Here is a 15,894-nt window from a genome sequence, read left to right as displayed (position 1 = left end):
GGAAGGTCCTCATTTTAAATTAGCAAGGCGAAGATTTTTCTTCCAGCAGGAAGACGTGTGCTCTCACATACACTACGAGGAAGAAAGAAAACTAATGCAATCTTTTGGGAGGGTCACACAGGTCAACTTGGCCATCCTTGTTCTAACAGCTCCAGTTCTAGAAATTTAACTAAAGGAAACAGCCTCAGATGTGTCCAAAGACATTCATCACAGTGCTCTGTTTAATATCAAAACAGCTGGAAACAAATCCAATGTTCCCTGATGGGCTGAAATAAATGATGCTACAGCCACGAGAGAGTACCTACCCTCTGGCCATGGAAAAGAGGCCGCTGTAGCAGACACGTGCACAGAAAAGACACTGAAGGAAAACACTGTGGAACTATTAACAGCGATTACCTCTGGGTGCTAAGCTTCAGGTGGTCTTTAACCTTCTCCTGATCTAAAATGCTAAGATGTTAAAACACAAGCAAGTATTAACTTTGTCAAGAGAAAAACTGTGAGTTGGTCTTTCAAGTGTGGGGACAGGGTCTTAACCTTGAAAGATCTTGGAGAGGAAGACAATTTTCTAGCCAAATACCTGCTGGTCCCCATGAAAATGCCCATCACCACCTAAAACCACGTCCTGCCCTGATACCAAATAAGCAATTCCACTAATGACTGATCATGGCAGGGACCCCGAGGGCATGTATGTGGCAACCAGGGAACAGAAAGGATCCTGCTAAAAGAGTCAGACACTATTTATTGAATAAGTCACATGTTTTCTATTCTGGTGAGTTACATATTTTAAGTTATTAGTGCAACCAGAGAAACAAAATGGTTAATGTATTTTATTAAGTTCTACAGAGAAATATGAATTTCAAACATGATGGCTGTTATATTTTTGTGACCCCAACTAATGAAGATGCAAATTCCTCTTGTGAAAAATACACTTCCTTACCTTCGTGCCAAGACCCACACCACTTCTGATCAATTCACATAATCTAGGAACGAGCTCACCCAGCACCGACACGTCAAGATACTGCAGGCACTTTGGGAAAAAAATAAACATAAAGTCAACCTTAGAAAATGATGAAGTCACTACCGCATCATCAATTAAAAGCTGCTGTGTCAAGTATGTACCCACTGGACTTGACATGAAGTTGAAAAACTGCCAGTTTCATTTTGCACTGATTTCAGCATAAAACCCACCATTGTACTTACTACAAACAGAAAAACCATTCATCAGTGGTTCAACATTAAAACAAAATAAAAATTTGGGCACCTGGGTGGCTCAGTTAGTGAGGTGTCCAACTCCTGATTTCGGCTCCAGTCATGATCTCAGGATCGTGAGACTGACCCCGAGCCCAGCCCCAAGCTCAGTATGGAGTCCGCGTGTTCTTCTCCCTCCCCTTCTGTCCCTCCCCCAGCTCACAGGCTCTATCAAATAAACAAAAGTCATGAAAAACTCTGACTTACTAAAGGAGAAAATAAATTAGGGTTCCCCAAGAAAGGATTTCTCTGGGCCTACTGTTCCACCTTACCAATGCATGTTTAGTGTGAAACACAGAACTAAACGGACTTTCAGCAGGCCTGCCTGACCAAACCGTCTTATTAAAGTCAACTTCTTAGCCAAATTTGCCACACTATGTTTTTAAAAATGCAGTGACATATATTCTATTATTAAGGAGCATATCCAAAAGGTGTTTGCTAACCATTCCTATTTATTTAAGATTCCCTTTCCCCTCAATAATCCAACAAACACGTAACATCCTTAGACCAAATTTTGGTAATGGGCCCCCAGTAAGCACTACAAGTATCTTCTTCTCTTGTCCAGGCTTGCAATCTCTTAACAATACAATTTCCAAGAGCTCACAAATTGTCAACTAACCACTCTGGAATATGTATGCACAGCAGAGCTGGCTCTAGACTTTAGTGACCCCTAGTTCCAAACTCCAGTATCTTTAGAATTAGAACCTCAGTGCCAAGCAGCAACTTTCTACAAATCCCTTCTAACAACTTAAAGCATTTCAGCATTGCTCAGTTCTCTTTCCCTATCTTTTATGCTCCCTACCTTCACTGGACGCCTCCAGCTTACACCTTCCTAGGTCCCCTCAAAGACCATGCTCAGGCAGAGACAACTATCTGAACCTTTCTAAATAGACAGGCCAAAAGAGATAAAGATTTCTAGAGGAACCTTTTAATATATTTAATATACTGTTCACAAATCTGGACTAACAGATTCTAGTATCTGGAAAATGATTTATTATTCTGTTTAATAATCCAGAAGAAGAAAAAAAGAAATAGAAGTATACAAGAAAAATCTAGGTCAATAGTTGTTTGACTCTTCCCTTAAATCTCTACTTCACTTAATGGGCCCTGAAGACTGAAAAATTACACTCTGAGGTAAGCAAATACACAAACTTTCTCACTACATTAGGCACTGACCATGTTGATTGTTTCCATCATGGGAGAGGATTTGGCAGCACTGAGTCGAGCACTATCCATCGCAGCCTGAGGACACAAATTCAAGTCACTCACCACATTCAATCAAGAAGAACCCACGCCCCCCCCCCATAAAAGGGCTTTATTTCCAGAGGAAATTTTAAAAAATAATATATAGGTAAAGCAAACTCAAATTTAAGTCCAACAACTCTAATTTCTTTTGAGTTAGATTCAACAATTACTTATGGAGACAGCATCCCACTGAAGGTGAGAAATTCAGACCACAGTTAGAAATAAACTGCAGTTAGAAATTAACACAGTGTGGTTCTGAGCAAGTCATCAGCCTCCCTGAGCCTCAGTTCTCCGTCCACTAAATATGCGAATAGGCTAAACAAATTTCTAAATAAATAGGCTAAATAAATTTAAATACAATTTAAAAATTGTATCTAACTCTGAGAAACAAACTGAGCGTTTTGGAGGGGAGGAGGGAGGGGGATGGGTGAGCCTGGTGGTAGGTATTAAGGAGGGCATGTATTGCATGGAGCACTGGGTGTGGTGTATAAACAATGAATCTTGGAACACAGAAAAAATAAAACTAAATAAAAACTATCTAACCAATAAAAAATGTTATATGTTTTTCTGTTTTAACTTTGTACAGGCTCTCCATATCTACGACAGTATCTTAGTCCAATGATGACCCTGCAGGAGAGGTTAACTGTCCACACTCAGTGAGTGAGGGGTACAGAAGGAAGGGGTACAGAACTGACAGGCCTAAGGTTGCAAAGTTTGGGCTAGACCCTGTTTCCTGATTCTCAGCACTAGTAAACATGCTGTGGGAACCCAGACAGGGTGAGTCCACTGCTGAAAAGCAAAGAATGAGGAATGGAGAAGAAACTGCAACATGAGAGGCAAAGAGAAAGAGGGCCGGCTATTAGAATAATTTAGCCAAGGTCAAAAAACAAATAGCAAACTGAGAGAAAGCACTGGCAGTGTACACAACAAAGGCGTGATAGTCCTAACAGACAGAGACCAACGTAAAAACATCAACAAATACAAAACCGGGCATGGAATAGAAACACAATTCACAGAATTTAAGTGACTGACACAATACAATCAGATAATGGACAGCCCTGGTAACAGGAAGGTGTAAATTAGAATAATGAGATTCTTGCCTATCAGACTTATGTTATCCAATGTTGGCAAAGGTGTGGAAGAGACAGAATAGGAACAACCTTTGATGCTGCATAATCTCTCTGACCAAAATGTGACATCACCTCACTGTAGAATACGATGCATGCACTAAAAAGAATGGAATAGCTCTATGTACAGATATGATGTACTGTCAGTAACAGAAGCAAGTGCAGAACATTGACAGTCCACTTTAAGTTAGTGTGTTTGTTTGGGTTTGTACCCAAAAGGATTCTGGGTTTGTGCAAAGGGATTTCAAAACAGACCCAGGAGACTAATGACAGTGGGTACCTGGCAGGGGATAGGGGGCTCCTAAGGGATCACTTTCTCCCCTTCTGCATTACTTTTTCCACAGTAAATGTTTCATCTACAATTTTTTTTTTAAAGACTTTGGTCAGGGGCGCCTGGGTGGCTCAGTGGGTTAAAGCCTCTGCCTTCAGCTCGGGTCATGATCTCAGGGTCCTGGGATCGAGCTCCACATCGGGCTCTCTGCTCAGCAGCGAGCCTGCTTCTTCCTCTCTCCCTCTCTGCCTGCCTCTCTGCCTACTTGTGATCTCTGTCTGTCAAATAAATAAATAAAATCTTTAAAAAAAAAAAAATACTTTGATCCGTCAAGGCAACTACAGTATCTCTGAGAAGCAGAATAACTTTGGACCATGCCAAAGTCTAGATACAAATCTTCTTTACTTGTAGGACAAGAGTGGTCCACAGAAGGACTCCAAAGGTGGAGAACCAACCCCTAAAAACATAAACATGTACAAAAAACTGTTAAATAAATGGAAATGCATTTTTTGAATGGAAGTGTTAGTTTTCATCCAATTCACAAAACAGTATGTGAGCCCTCCTCATGCTATCTTCTACCCCTCAAACACACACTGCATGTAGTCACAGGTGTTGAGCTATTTCAAGAGTGGTGTCACTCAAACCATGGCATATGGCTAAGGACGCCGAAAAGATTGTTCAGATGGAACTCAGTACCTTAGCAGGGCTTTTCCTCCTTGAGACTCACCAATATGACTGTGCTATCAACTCACCTTTTCTTGGTCTGTAGCCCGGAGGCTCAAATAATTGAGAACTTGGGGTTCCAGTACACTTAAGGATTCCAACAGAGCTGGGATGAGTTTTGGTGCATGTGGTTTCAGCATGGCTCCCGCACTTTTGCTAATCTTCACAAGGGTGTTAATGCTACAGACACACAGAATACAATTCCTAAGCCCTTCTGACAAAAATCAGAAGCTCTACAAATCTAGTCATGAGGACATTCTGTAGTTTATTGTATTCAAGAACACATAACATGGTTCCCGTGTCTGCTCTTAGCACTGTTTTTCTCTTTATAGTATAGTAATTTTCAAGCATACGTGAAAGAAGAGAGAATCATAAATGAAATTCTACATATTCTCTACCCGGTTGAGGCATCTGCAACTTCAGACCAATTTTGTTTCATTTATACCTCCTCCATACACACAGGCACACCTCCCTACTCCATGTCATATTACTTTGAAGTATCCCCCTAACTAAATTTTACTATGTGTCACGAAGAGGCAAGAATTCTTTACTACACTCCAAGTACCATTTTCAAACCTAGAAAATATTAGTAATTTTTTTCATATAATTTGATATCCAGATTTTCTCTGTTTCACAAACATCTTTAAGAGTCAGTTTGTTGGGGGGCACCTGGGCAGCTCAGTCAGTGAAACATCCGTTCAACTAGAGATTTTGGCTCAGGTCATGATCTCAGGGCTGTGAGATTGAGCCCTGCATTGAGCTCCATGTGGGTCTTAAAGTCTGCTTAAGATTCTCTCTCTCTCTCTCCCTCCTACCCTCCCATACCCCCCAACCTCTCTCACTCGGAAAATACATAAAATGCAAAAACAAACAAACAACTAAGTTGGTTTGTTGGAATCAGATCCAGAGTCCACCCACATATTGCAATTTAGTGCATTTTTAAAATCCTTTTTAATCATCCCTCCTTTTTTTCCTTATAACTTATTTGTCCTTACTAACTGTATTTCAATGGTGTCATTTAAAATGTTCCTCTGTCTCTTGTATAGATCTTCAGGCTAAATCAGGTTCAGGTTCAAAAACTTTTTTTTTTCGGGGCGCCTGGGTGGCTCAGTGGGTTAAGCCGCTGCCTTCGGTTCAGGTCATGATCTCAGGGTCCTGGGATCGAGTCCCGCATCGGGCTCTCTGCTCAGCGGCGAGCCTGCTTCCCTCTCTCTCTCTCTCTGCCTGCCTCTCTGTCTACTTGTGGTCTCTCTCTGTCAAATAAATAAATAAATAAAAATCTTTAAAAAAAAAAAATTTTTTTTTCAACCATGGATCTTTTGTAGGTAGAGGTGTACATGTCCTATTCCATCATATTAAGATGCATATAAAGCCTGCTTGTCTTTTTCTGTGCTCTTTAAGAGTGGTCAGTGAATTCAAGTTTGGTTCTCCTCACCATCCATTTAAAGTTTCCAACAATCTTTGACCAGTGGATTTAGGAGCCACTAATGATCACTACACCCTAGATTATTTTAAGGAGATCAGTGAAACAGTAATATCTTAACTTTATCATTCCATTGCCTTTATTATGTGAATTCTTTGGAGGAAAAAAAAAACAACAACAACTTTGGGGAGCCTGGGTGGCTCCGTCAGTTGAATGACTAGCTCTTGGTTTTGGCTCAGGTTATGATCTCAGGGTCCTAGGAGCCAGCCCTGTGTCGGGACGGACTCCACACTGAGCAAGGAGTCTGCTTCAGGATTCTCTCTTTCCCTCTGCCCCTTCCCCTGCTCACACACACAGTCGCTCTCTCTAAAATAATTAATTTTTTTAAAAAACCTTCCCTTATCAACTATTTTATTAGTAGCAGTAAGAAATAGTTCAAATCACGGGGCGCCTGGGTGGCTCAGTGGATTAAGCCTCTGCCTTCGGTTCGGGTCATGATCTCAGGGTCCTGGGATCGAGCCCTGCGTCAGGCTCTCTGCTCCACAGGGAGCCTGCTTCCTCCTCTCTCTCTGCCTGCCTCTCTGCCTACTTGTGATCTCTCTCTCTGTCAAATAAATAAAAAATAAAATCTTAAAAAAAACAACAAATAGTTCAAATCAGTATGAAATACTGTTAGTATTATTAATTTGACCTAATTTTAAGAGTGAAATAAAATGACAGATAAAATTGCTAAATAAGGGGCTCCTGGGTGGCTCAGTCAGTTAAGTGACTGCCTACAGCTCAGTTCATGATCCTGGAGTTCCGGGATCTAGTCCCGCATCGGGCTCCCCGCTCCACAGGCACTCTGCTTCTCCCTCTGATCTTCTACCCTTTCATGCTCTCTCTCTCAAATAAATAAATAAAATAATTTTTTTTTTAATTCCGAAATAAGGCTCTAGTGTATATTTTTTTAAGATTTTATTTTATTTATTTGACAGAGAGAGATCACAAGTAGACAGAGAGGCAGGCAGAGAGAGGAAGGGAAGCAGGCTCCTTGCTGAGCAGAGAGCCCAATGCGGGGCTCAATCCCAGGACCCTGGGATCATGACCTGAGCCAAAGGCAGAGGCTTTAGCCCACTGAGCCCTTCAGGCGCTCCAAGGCTCTAGTTTAAAAGAAAAAAAAAAAAAAAAAGACTAGAATCTTTCACTGTTGAAATTTATCTAACAGTCATAATATGTCTAAACATGTGAGTGCATTTTTTTAGTATTTCATTGTTGCAACTGGTAGTTTATTTTAAACCTACTTTATTGTTAAATGGTATAACCAATAAGCAACCTCCCGAGGACCTGGGGCATAACAGAAAGACGTGCTTGCTGAGGGCAGATGCCGAAGGCAACACAATAACACACCTTACACAAGGTCAAAGCAGAACAGCAGCATGTTGGTCCAAAGCAAGGTTCCCATGAGGAGGTTTGTTTCTGAGAAAATGTTCTGCCTCAGAACTTTTCACAAATGCTCTTGGGTCACCTCAATGTATTCTCCTCAGCTCATTTTCTCCATACTCTGAAGAATCTAACACTCAGAGAAACGCTATTTCTGTTGAATGGCTAGAAACTAAGTAAATCCATTCACTTTATCAGCAGATAAAGTGCACACCTGAGGGCTCGGACTTCTGTCACAGGACTCATCATTCCTTTGTCCAGAAGGCAAGGCAGAAGGACAGCAATGGTTCTCTGGCCAGCTGCTCCTTTGGCGGGGTCACACATTTTCACACAAACCTTACATATACAGAGCACAGAAATTAGTGAAACTGACCTCTTACCCAATAAAGCACTCATCTAACAAAATACTTTCTATTTCCCATAGCCATAGAAAAGAATAAGTGAATCAACTTTCCATGACACTTCCAGGAGAAACAGAAGAGTTCCCTGTCTGCCAACACCTAAGAAGGAGTTGGGCAATGCCTTCCACTCTCTAAGCTTTGGTCTTGTCATTTTTGAGATGGGAAACAGTTGAAAAGAAATAAGAAAATTTATAAGAAAGCACTTCGCAGAAGGCTTAAGGCTTTATCATCATCAAGAACTTTGGGTGGCAGCAAAACACAGTGGTCAGGAATACAAATCGGGAATAAGAAACATCTGGATTCAAACCCGGTTTTTACTGCTTACTAAGGATGTAATCCCTGGCAGGCCTAGACAGCTAGAACAGAGACATCCCAGAAATACCGTAACATCAAGTTCAAGTAAGAAACTAGTTTCAAAAAGCTTGCCAGCCTCATAAACATGCAAAGCAGCTGAACACAAAACCACAGCAGTAACAAGAGCGGAGGCAGCTGTGGGCTGGATCTAAATGAGTAATGTGTTCTTCAGCGTCAAGTGCAAGTCATACCTTATGTAAAGGCCCACAGAAGCTGACCATATAAAGAGACTAGACATATCCTATGCGAAAAATCCTAGTATTCTAGTATAAAGGCACCTAGCTTGTCATTCACTGTGCGAACACTGAACTATAGCATGAAGCTGATTACGTCAAGTCACTGCAACTCAACGTCAATTTATATGACAAAAAATAAGTCATCCTCACCCTGGTCGCAGACTGCCCCGCCCCACTTCACTCCCAAAGTTAGATAAGAGTTTTTACCTTGCTCAGAGTTTTCAAAGCTAGTTCTGCAGCTTTCCGTACGGATTCCTAAAAATGGGGGAAAGTATGGCATGACACACATTAGTTTCATTCCCGTCCACCCCACGATGTGTATTTAACGGCCTATGCCTCTACACAGATTAGTGAAAAATCCTACTTTCAATACCAGGTAGAAAATAGTGCTTCATTAGGCTCCCTCCCCATCAAGGAACATGTTATAATGGCCATATATTTTTTTTTATGTATGACCTATTCTCACCTCTCAAAAATATGGCTATAAAGTGTAACAGTTTAGGGGCACCTGGGTGGCACAGTTAAGTGCCCAACTCTTGGTTTCGACTCAGGTCAGGATCTCAGGGTTGGGGGACTGAGCCCCACGTGGGGGCTCTGCGCTCAGCACAGAGTCTACTTGGGACTCTCTCTCCCTCTCACTGTGCCCCTCCCCCACACTCATCTCTCTCTCTCTCTCTCTCTCTCTCAAAAAGTAAATCTTTTTTTAAAAAGGTATAGAACCTAAATGTATTATAATGCAAACATATAAACATCTATGTAAGTATTCTAAAAGCCTTCTAAAAATCTCTAATGAATAAAGCAAAAGAAAAAGTAAGAGTAAAGTGCTCAGTTCTAATGGTGAGATATCAAAATATCTAAAACTTAGATTGCCCAGGAAAAATTCAAAGGAATTGGTCATGTTATATGGGAATAAAATTTATAAAATTAATCAAATAGATGGTGTATGGATTATTTCCAAACCGTTATCTGTCCTAATCAATAGCATCATGAAATCTCTATTGAAAGAAAGGCTATAGGCAATTCAATTTATTTATTTATTTATTTATTTTTAAGATTTTATTTATTTGACAGAGAGAGATCACAAGTAGATAGAGAGGCATGCAGAGAGAGAGAGAGAGGGAAGCAGGCTCCCTGCTGAGCAGAGAGCCCGATGCAGGACTCGATCCCAGGACCCCGAGGTCATGACCTGAGCCGAAGGCAGCAGCTTAACCCACTGAGCCCCCCAGGCGCCCAAGCAATTCAACTTAGATCTAAGGATACCCAACCTTGCAACATCACAGACACATCAAGACTAAAACTTTGGAAGGAAACTGTAGTCTCTTAAAATTGTCTGGAGAGTGAATTTTGAAATATCCAATGTACATATTTTGACAATAGCAGTTACTAATCAAAGTTATTCTATGAATAAATGCAGACTTATTTCTGTAATACCTTGATATCATCTTGTACCCGAAAAAGAGTTTCCCAAATTTCTGGAAGTTTATCAATGATGTCATCTAGAGGTCTTCCTCTCAATAAATCATTCAGAGCTAAACAGCTGAAAATAAACAATTTGGTTTTCAAGTTTATGATCAAGAAAGCTCCATCTTTACAATGAAACATTCATAGCAAACAGGAATATGGATTCTGCCTGTATTTCCAGTTCTTACCCTCCACCCCTAGACAGCAACGCCTATTCTCTCCTTGGTGCCTCAAACACCCCATACGCATGAGGCACTGACTTTCATCAGATGTCTGCACCTCACAACTACAATACAGTCTCTTTGAGAGGATACGTATTTTTTATTTACCAGTATACCCCACGTAGCACATGTGGGGTATATAACAGGCACTGAATAAATTATATAAATATATAAGTAAATGACAGCCTACAAAGTTATGACAGTATATATCTGAATGTCTACCAATTTAACAAGTGATCTTCTTTAATGCCATGCTTATATAAACTAAGACAATTTAGAAAATCACCGACTAGAGTTTTTTTTTTTTTTACAGTTTTAAATAGTTAAGTAGAGCGAACTCTCTAACCCAACCAAAAATATGCTTTATTCATTTTGCATACAGCATAAAGCTTGGAAATTTGAGGGAGGGAGGGGAATCTGTTATATTTGACTAGTCTTCTATTTCCAAAAATGGTACCTGGATTCTCGAACTCGCCACATATTGCTGGTAAGGTTCTTGACCAAATCTTGAAGAATTTCCTTCAGATATTTATCCACCTAGTGAAAGAAAAAGGATAATATTTAAAATGTGAAATTCATCAACAGTCAAGATGTTAATCTCTCAACCATACTGACCATGTCTCTGTAGGTAACGCCTAAGTGTCTCCAGGCGTCTCAGCCCACAAGTCTCTCCCCACTCTGCTTACTGACAGCTGCCAGAATGATGATTCTAAAGCGCAAACTTGATTCTCGTCTTCCTCAGGACACGAGAATAAAATCCAACCACCCAGGCATGGATACAAAGCCTTCTGATCTAGCTCCGATCTGGCTCCAAAGGTATCATGTATTATCACACCTCTATTCCTTGATACATACCACCTCTCCCTGCAATCCCCTACCCTCTCTTGCTCACCTGGCTAATTCCTACTTGTCCTTCAAGATTTAAATCAGGTGTCGCCTCACAGAGAAGACTGGCCTGCTCTCCTCTCTTCCCACGGTACCTTTTTTTTTTTTTAATATTTTATTTATTTATTTGACATAGAGAGAGGTCACAAGTAGGCAGAGAAGCAGGCAGAGAGAGAGGGAGAAACAGGCTCCCCTATGAGCAAAGAGCCGGATGCGGGGCTCGATCCCAGGACCCTGAGATCATGACCTGAGCCGAAGGCAGAGGCTTAAACCACTGAGCCACCCAGGCGCCCCACCACGGTACCTTCTTAAGCATGTCGTACCAGACCGTATATAACTACACTGCTCCATCACACCGAGACCCCAAGGACAAGGACAGTGTCTGACTTGTCTTCATATCCCTGGTAACATGTACAGTGTACGGCACATAAAGAAGTATTACAACTGCTCAGAATGAAAGGCGAGTTGAATCTTTTAAGCCTGTTTTGTTTGGATATACACTTAACGAATTTGGTAGTAACAACTACCTGAGGAAGGCTCAGTTTGAGAGACAGAGAAAGCAGGAGCAGAGAGAGCAGCAGAGGAAGAGGGAGAAGCAGGCCTCCTGCCAAGCAGGGAGCCTGACTTAGGGCCTGATGTCAGGACGCGGGGATCATGACCCGAGTCAGAGGCAGACGCCCAAGTGACTGAGCCACCCACGTGGCCCTAGGCTTAGTTTTTAAACTGATCCAAAGGACCTTGAAACTCAAGGCTTGGGGCACCCGGGTGGCTCAGTGGGTTAAAGCCTCTGCCTTCGGCTCATGAAAACAGGGTCCTGAGATCAAGACCAGGATCAGGCTCTCTGCTCGGTGGGGAGCCTGTTTCCCTCTCTTTCTCTGCCTGCCTCTCTCCCTACTTGTGATCTCTGTCAAATAAATAAATTTTTTAAATCTTTAAAAAAAAAAAAAAAGAAAGAAACTCAAGCCTTGGGAGCACCTGGATGGCTCAGTCAGTTAAGAGTCTGACTTTGGCTGTGGTCATGATTTCAGGTTCCTGGGATCCAGCCACCGTGGGCTCCACACTCAGGAGATAGTCTGTTTCTCCCTCTGCCCCCACCTCTCCTCTGCCCTTCCCTCTACTTGTGTGCATGCTCTCTCTGAAAGTATAAATAAATAAAATCTTTTAAAAAAAAGGGAAAAAAACTTAAGGCTTTTCCACTTTTTACTCATACAGGTAGGAAAGGTTTTGTTATCCTCACTTATCTATAAGAAAAGCAAGACAGAGAAGTAAATGACTCACCAAAGATTTAACAGACTGCCATCTTCCTATGTCCAGTTTTCTACACACTCTCCACAGTGGTCTCATCCACACTACCTCATCTATCCATTGACAAAAACCAATCTCATCTACGTCCTTTCAGTCATAAGGAGAGGATACTCCCATCTCAGAGCTTCGGCCTGTGCACCAGACTCAGATCTGTACAGCTAAGTGGTTTAGTAGATCTTGACTGACCCAACGGTACCAAATACTCTCCTGGGGCCTTCAAAGATGAACCCTCAAGTGCCCATCACCCTGACCAGGAGCACACTCAACCTGACACCAAACTGAAGAACAGGAAGAGCCACATCACGAGCAGGGACTGCAAAGATAAGGTTACGGATCATGGAATTTATTTAAAGTCAACTCCGAAGCCACTAAAGAATTTTAACCCAACATGGCACAATCCCATTTTTTTAAATCACTTTTACTGCCAATTAATGAAGGAAGGCAAAGAAAAGAGAAAGATGACACCCTGTTCTCCAGGAAAGAATTAGGGAAAGAAGAGCGTGGATTCAAGGGATACTTTGGCAGCAGAATCAACAGAATTTGCTCCTAGAAATAACTGAAAGTAGGGGCACAACAGACAAAAATCAAGAGGGTACCAAGTTTCCGGGCATGGGTAAATAGATGAATGTTGAGAAGAGCGGGGAAAGTCCCGTTCTAGACATGTCCAGTCAAAGGTAACATGAAACAACATCCAGGTGGAGAGAAGAAGCAGGCAGCTGGATGTGCAAGTCAGGAACGCAAGTCACGTCCGGGCCAACAGTCTACAACTGGGAACCATCACAATTAAGATGCCATTTACAGGGATGCCTGAGAGGCCATCAGTTAAGCAGCTGCCTTCGGCTCAGGTCATGATCCCAGGGTCCTGGGATCGAGCCCCGCATCAGGCTCCCTGCTCATTGGGGAGTCTGCTTCTCCCTCTCCGTCTGCCTGCAGCTCTGCCTACTTGTACTTTCTATCTCTCTGACAAATAAATAAATAAAATCTTAAAAAAAAAAAAAAAGATGCCATTTATATTCACTGGAACTGCTGACCTCAAAAGATAAAGTTGGGAGAGTAAAAGGTACTCAGAGGCAAGCCTTGAGAAACCTTATCATCTACAAGTAGAATCGAGTATGACAAGCAGCCAGGTAAGAGAAAACCAAGAGAGGAAACCATACACGGTAATCGCCTGTTTCCCTGTCTAGCTCCTCAACAAAATGAACTCCTTGAAGGCAGAACTGTGACCTGTTCTCCACTTTATGGACAGCACCCACTGACACAGTATTCCATCCATGTGAATATCCTGTCACTTCCACCGCCAGCCACCCCATGGACATTTAGTTTATTTCCATTTTTGAGATTTTAATAAATGTTGCCAGGAGCATCTCTGACATCTTGAAAGAAGGGGAAAAGCAAGGAATCAAAGAAAGCTTCTTTGTTTAAACAGATAAGTATACAAAGCACAAAGAAAGATCAGCATTGGGTTTAAATCCCGTGTAATCTTGGCCAACGGTTCCCAGATACTTGCCGTTGATTTGTCCGTGACCAGTGCATTCCAAATACTCGTCATGGCCTGTCGGATGCCCAAGTTGGGGTCAAACTGGTAACGGTAAAGACGAGGAACTAGCTGAGGCAGAAAAGGAGCCAGCTGCTCTCCAGCTCTGGTGGCAATCACATTAAAACCAAAAGCAGCACCCTAAAAAAATAAGATGCTGCTGAAGTGACTCAGATACAACTACTGTGGCAAAATGTTAACACAGTAAATCCACGAAGATCACAAAATTCTCCCCCCAGACTTGTCCCTGAGTGTCCCAGCTTTAGCCGTAACAGCAGCCATGTGGTGGCGTGGCTTTCTCTAACCCCAGACTTTTGCAAAACCTACTGCGTATCCAAGTGCCACAGTCAGCCAACGTAGCAGGTTTGGTTTGGAAGTAAAAAGTAAAAACCGTCCAGCGACAGCAACTTACCTTCCTCGAGTTCCACATTGCATGATGGTTGGCTAAATTCATAAATTTATACACCAGATCTGGCTGACTGAGATCGCTTGCCAGAGAGCAAAGCTCCTTGTAAGTAGAGAGGCCCTGGCTTGGAAACAAACAAACAGAAAGTATCCAATGTATCTGTCTGTCTCCAGCCTAGTAAAAGTTACGTCACCAATACCAATATTAGGAAGACATTTTAAAATTACGTTCTCAATCTCATCACCACAGAGGAAGAGAATATGGTTGACAGGAATATAAGAAGTCACCTAGTTCAATTACTGACAAGGCCAGGTAGTGACCTGAAGGCCCCTGGGACTCCCACCAAGGTGGAGCCCTTACCCTGCCCTAGCCCCCTCCCCCAACACAACCCCCACTACCAGGAGGCAGCTCAGTAATTCCTTGTTACCTTCTGCACCAATCTCTCTCAGAATCAGGAGAGTCCCTTAAACACAACTTGTATCATCCCTAAGTCTTCTCGAAGCTATAGCACCCCAATCATTTTTAAGTTTTTATTTTAATTCCAGTTAGTTGACATAGTGTTCTATTAGTTTCAGGTGTACAATATAGTGATTCCACTTCTACACATCACTGGTGCAACACAAGTGCCCGCCCTGATCCCCATCAGCTATCTCCATCCCCTCAGGTCCCCACTGGTGACCATCAGTCTGTTCTCTATAGTTAAGAGTCTCGATCTTGGTTTTCCCTCTCTTTTTTCTCCTATAATCATGTTTTGTTTCTTAAATTCCACATGTGAATGACATCATACAGAATTTGTCTTTCTCTGACTTAATTCTCTTAGCATTATAACCCTAGCCTCACCCATGTTGTTGGAAATGGCATGACTTCTTTTTTTATGCCTAAATAAATTGTGTGTGTGTGTGTGTGTATACACATCACATCTTCTTTATCCATTCATCTACCCCAGTGAACAGCTGGGCCACTTCTGTATCTTGGCTATTGTAGATAATGCTGCTATAAACGTAAGGGTGCATGTAGTCCTCTGAATTAGTATTTCTGTACTCTTTGTGTAAATACCCAGTAGTATGGTGGCTGGATCATAGGTAGTTCCATATTTAACTTTCTGAGGAACCTCCATACTGTTTTCCACAGTGACTGCACCAGTTGGAATTCTCACCAATAGTATAAGAGGGTTCCTTTTTCTCCACATCCTTGCCAGCACCTGTTGATTCTTGTGCTGTTGAGTTTAGTCATTCTGACATGTGTGAGATGATCTCATTGTAGTTTTGATTGACATGTCCCTGATAAGTGATGTTGAGCATCTTTTCATGTGTGTGGGGACCATCTGTATGCCTTCCCTGGAGAAATATCTGTTCATGACTTCTGCCCATTTTTAAATTAGATTGTTTTTTGGGTGTTGAGTTGTATCTGTTCTTTATATATGTTAGGTACCAACCCTTTATCAGATATGTCATTTGCAAATATCTTCCTCCATTCCATAGGTTGCCTTTTAGTTTTGTTGACTGTTTCCTTTACCATGCCGAAGCTTTTTATTTTGATATAGTCCTCAGAGTTTATTTTTGCTTTTGTTTCCCTTTCCTCGGGAGACATATCTAGAAAGAAGTTGCTTTGGCCGATGTCAAAGAGGTTACT

General features: G+C 41.8%; 1 protein-coding gene across 6 annotated transcripts in view; it reads right to left on the bottom strand.

Moving 5' to 3' along the window:
* Positions 1–15,894, bottom strand: part of ECPAS (Ecm29 proteasome adaptor and scaffold) — a 98,921-nt gene that overhangs the window by 10,926 nt on the left and 72,101 nt on the right. For all 6 annotated transcript variants that reach the window (XM_046022029.1, XM_046022030.1, XM_046022031.1 and 3 more), the window contains 9 exons: positions 14,269–14,386; positions 13,830–13,997; positions 10,590–10,669; positions 9,882–9,987; positions 8,658–8,705; positions 7,674–7,795; positions 4,644–4,794; positions 2,425–2,490; positions 938–1,027 (listed from right to left, as the gene is read on the bottom strand). In XM_046022029.1, coding sequence (XP_045877985.1) covers positions 938–1,027; positions 2,425–2,490; positions 4,644–4,794; positions 7,674–7,795; positions 8,658–8,705; positions 9,882–9,987; positions 10,590–10,669; positions 13,830–13,997; positions 14,269–14,386 — 949 coding nt within the window. The remainder of the gene's footprint in view (positions 1–937; positions 1,028–2,424; positions 2,491–4,643; positions 4,795–7,673; positions 7,796–8,657; positions 8,706–9,881; positions 9,988–10,589; positions 10,670–13,829; positions 13,998–14,268; positions 14,387–15,894) is intronic.

This window comes from Meles meles, chromosome 11 (genome assembly GCF_922984935.1).
Source record: "Meles meles chromosome 11, mMelMel3.1 paternal haplotype, whole genome shotgun sequence".
NCBI classification, from domain to species: Eukaryota; Metazoa; Chordata; class Mammalia; order Carnivora; family Mustelidae; genus Meles; species Meles meles.
The sequence above is the reverse complement of the archived record's forward strand: the minus strand, read 5'-3'. Positions and strand labels throughout refer to the sequence as shown.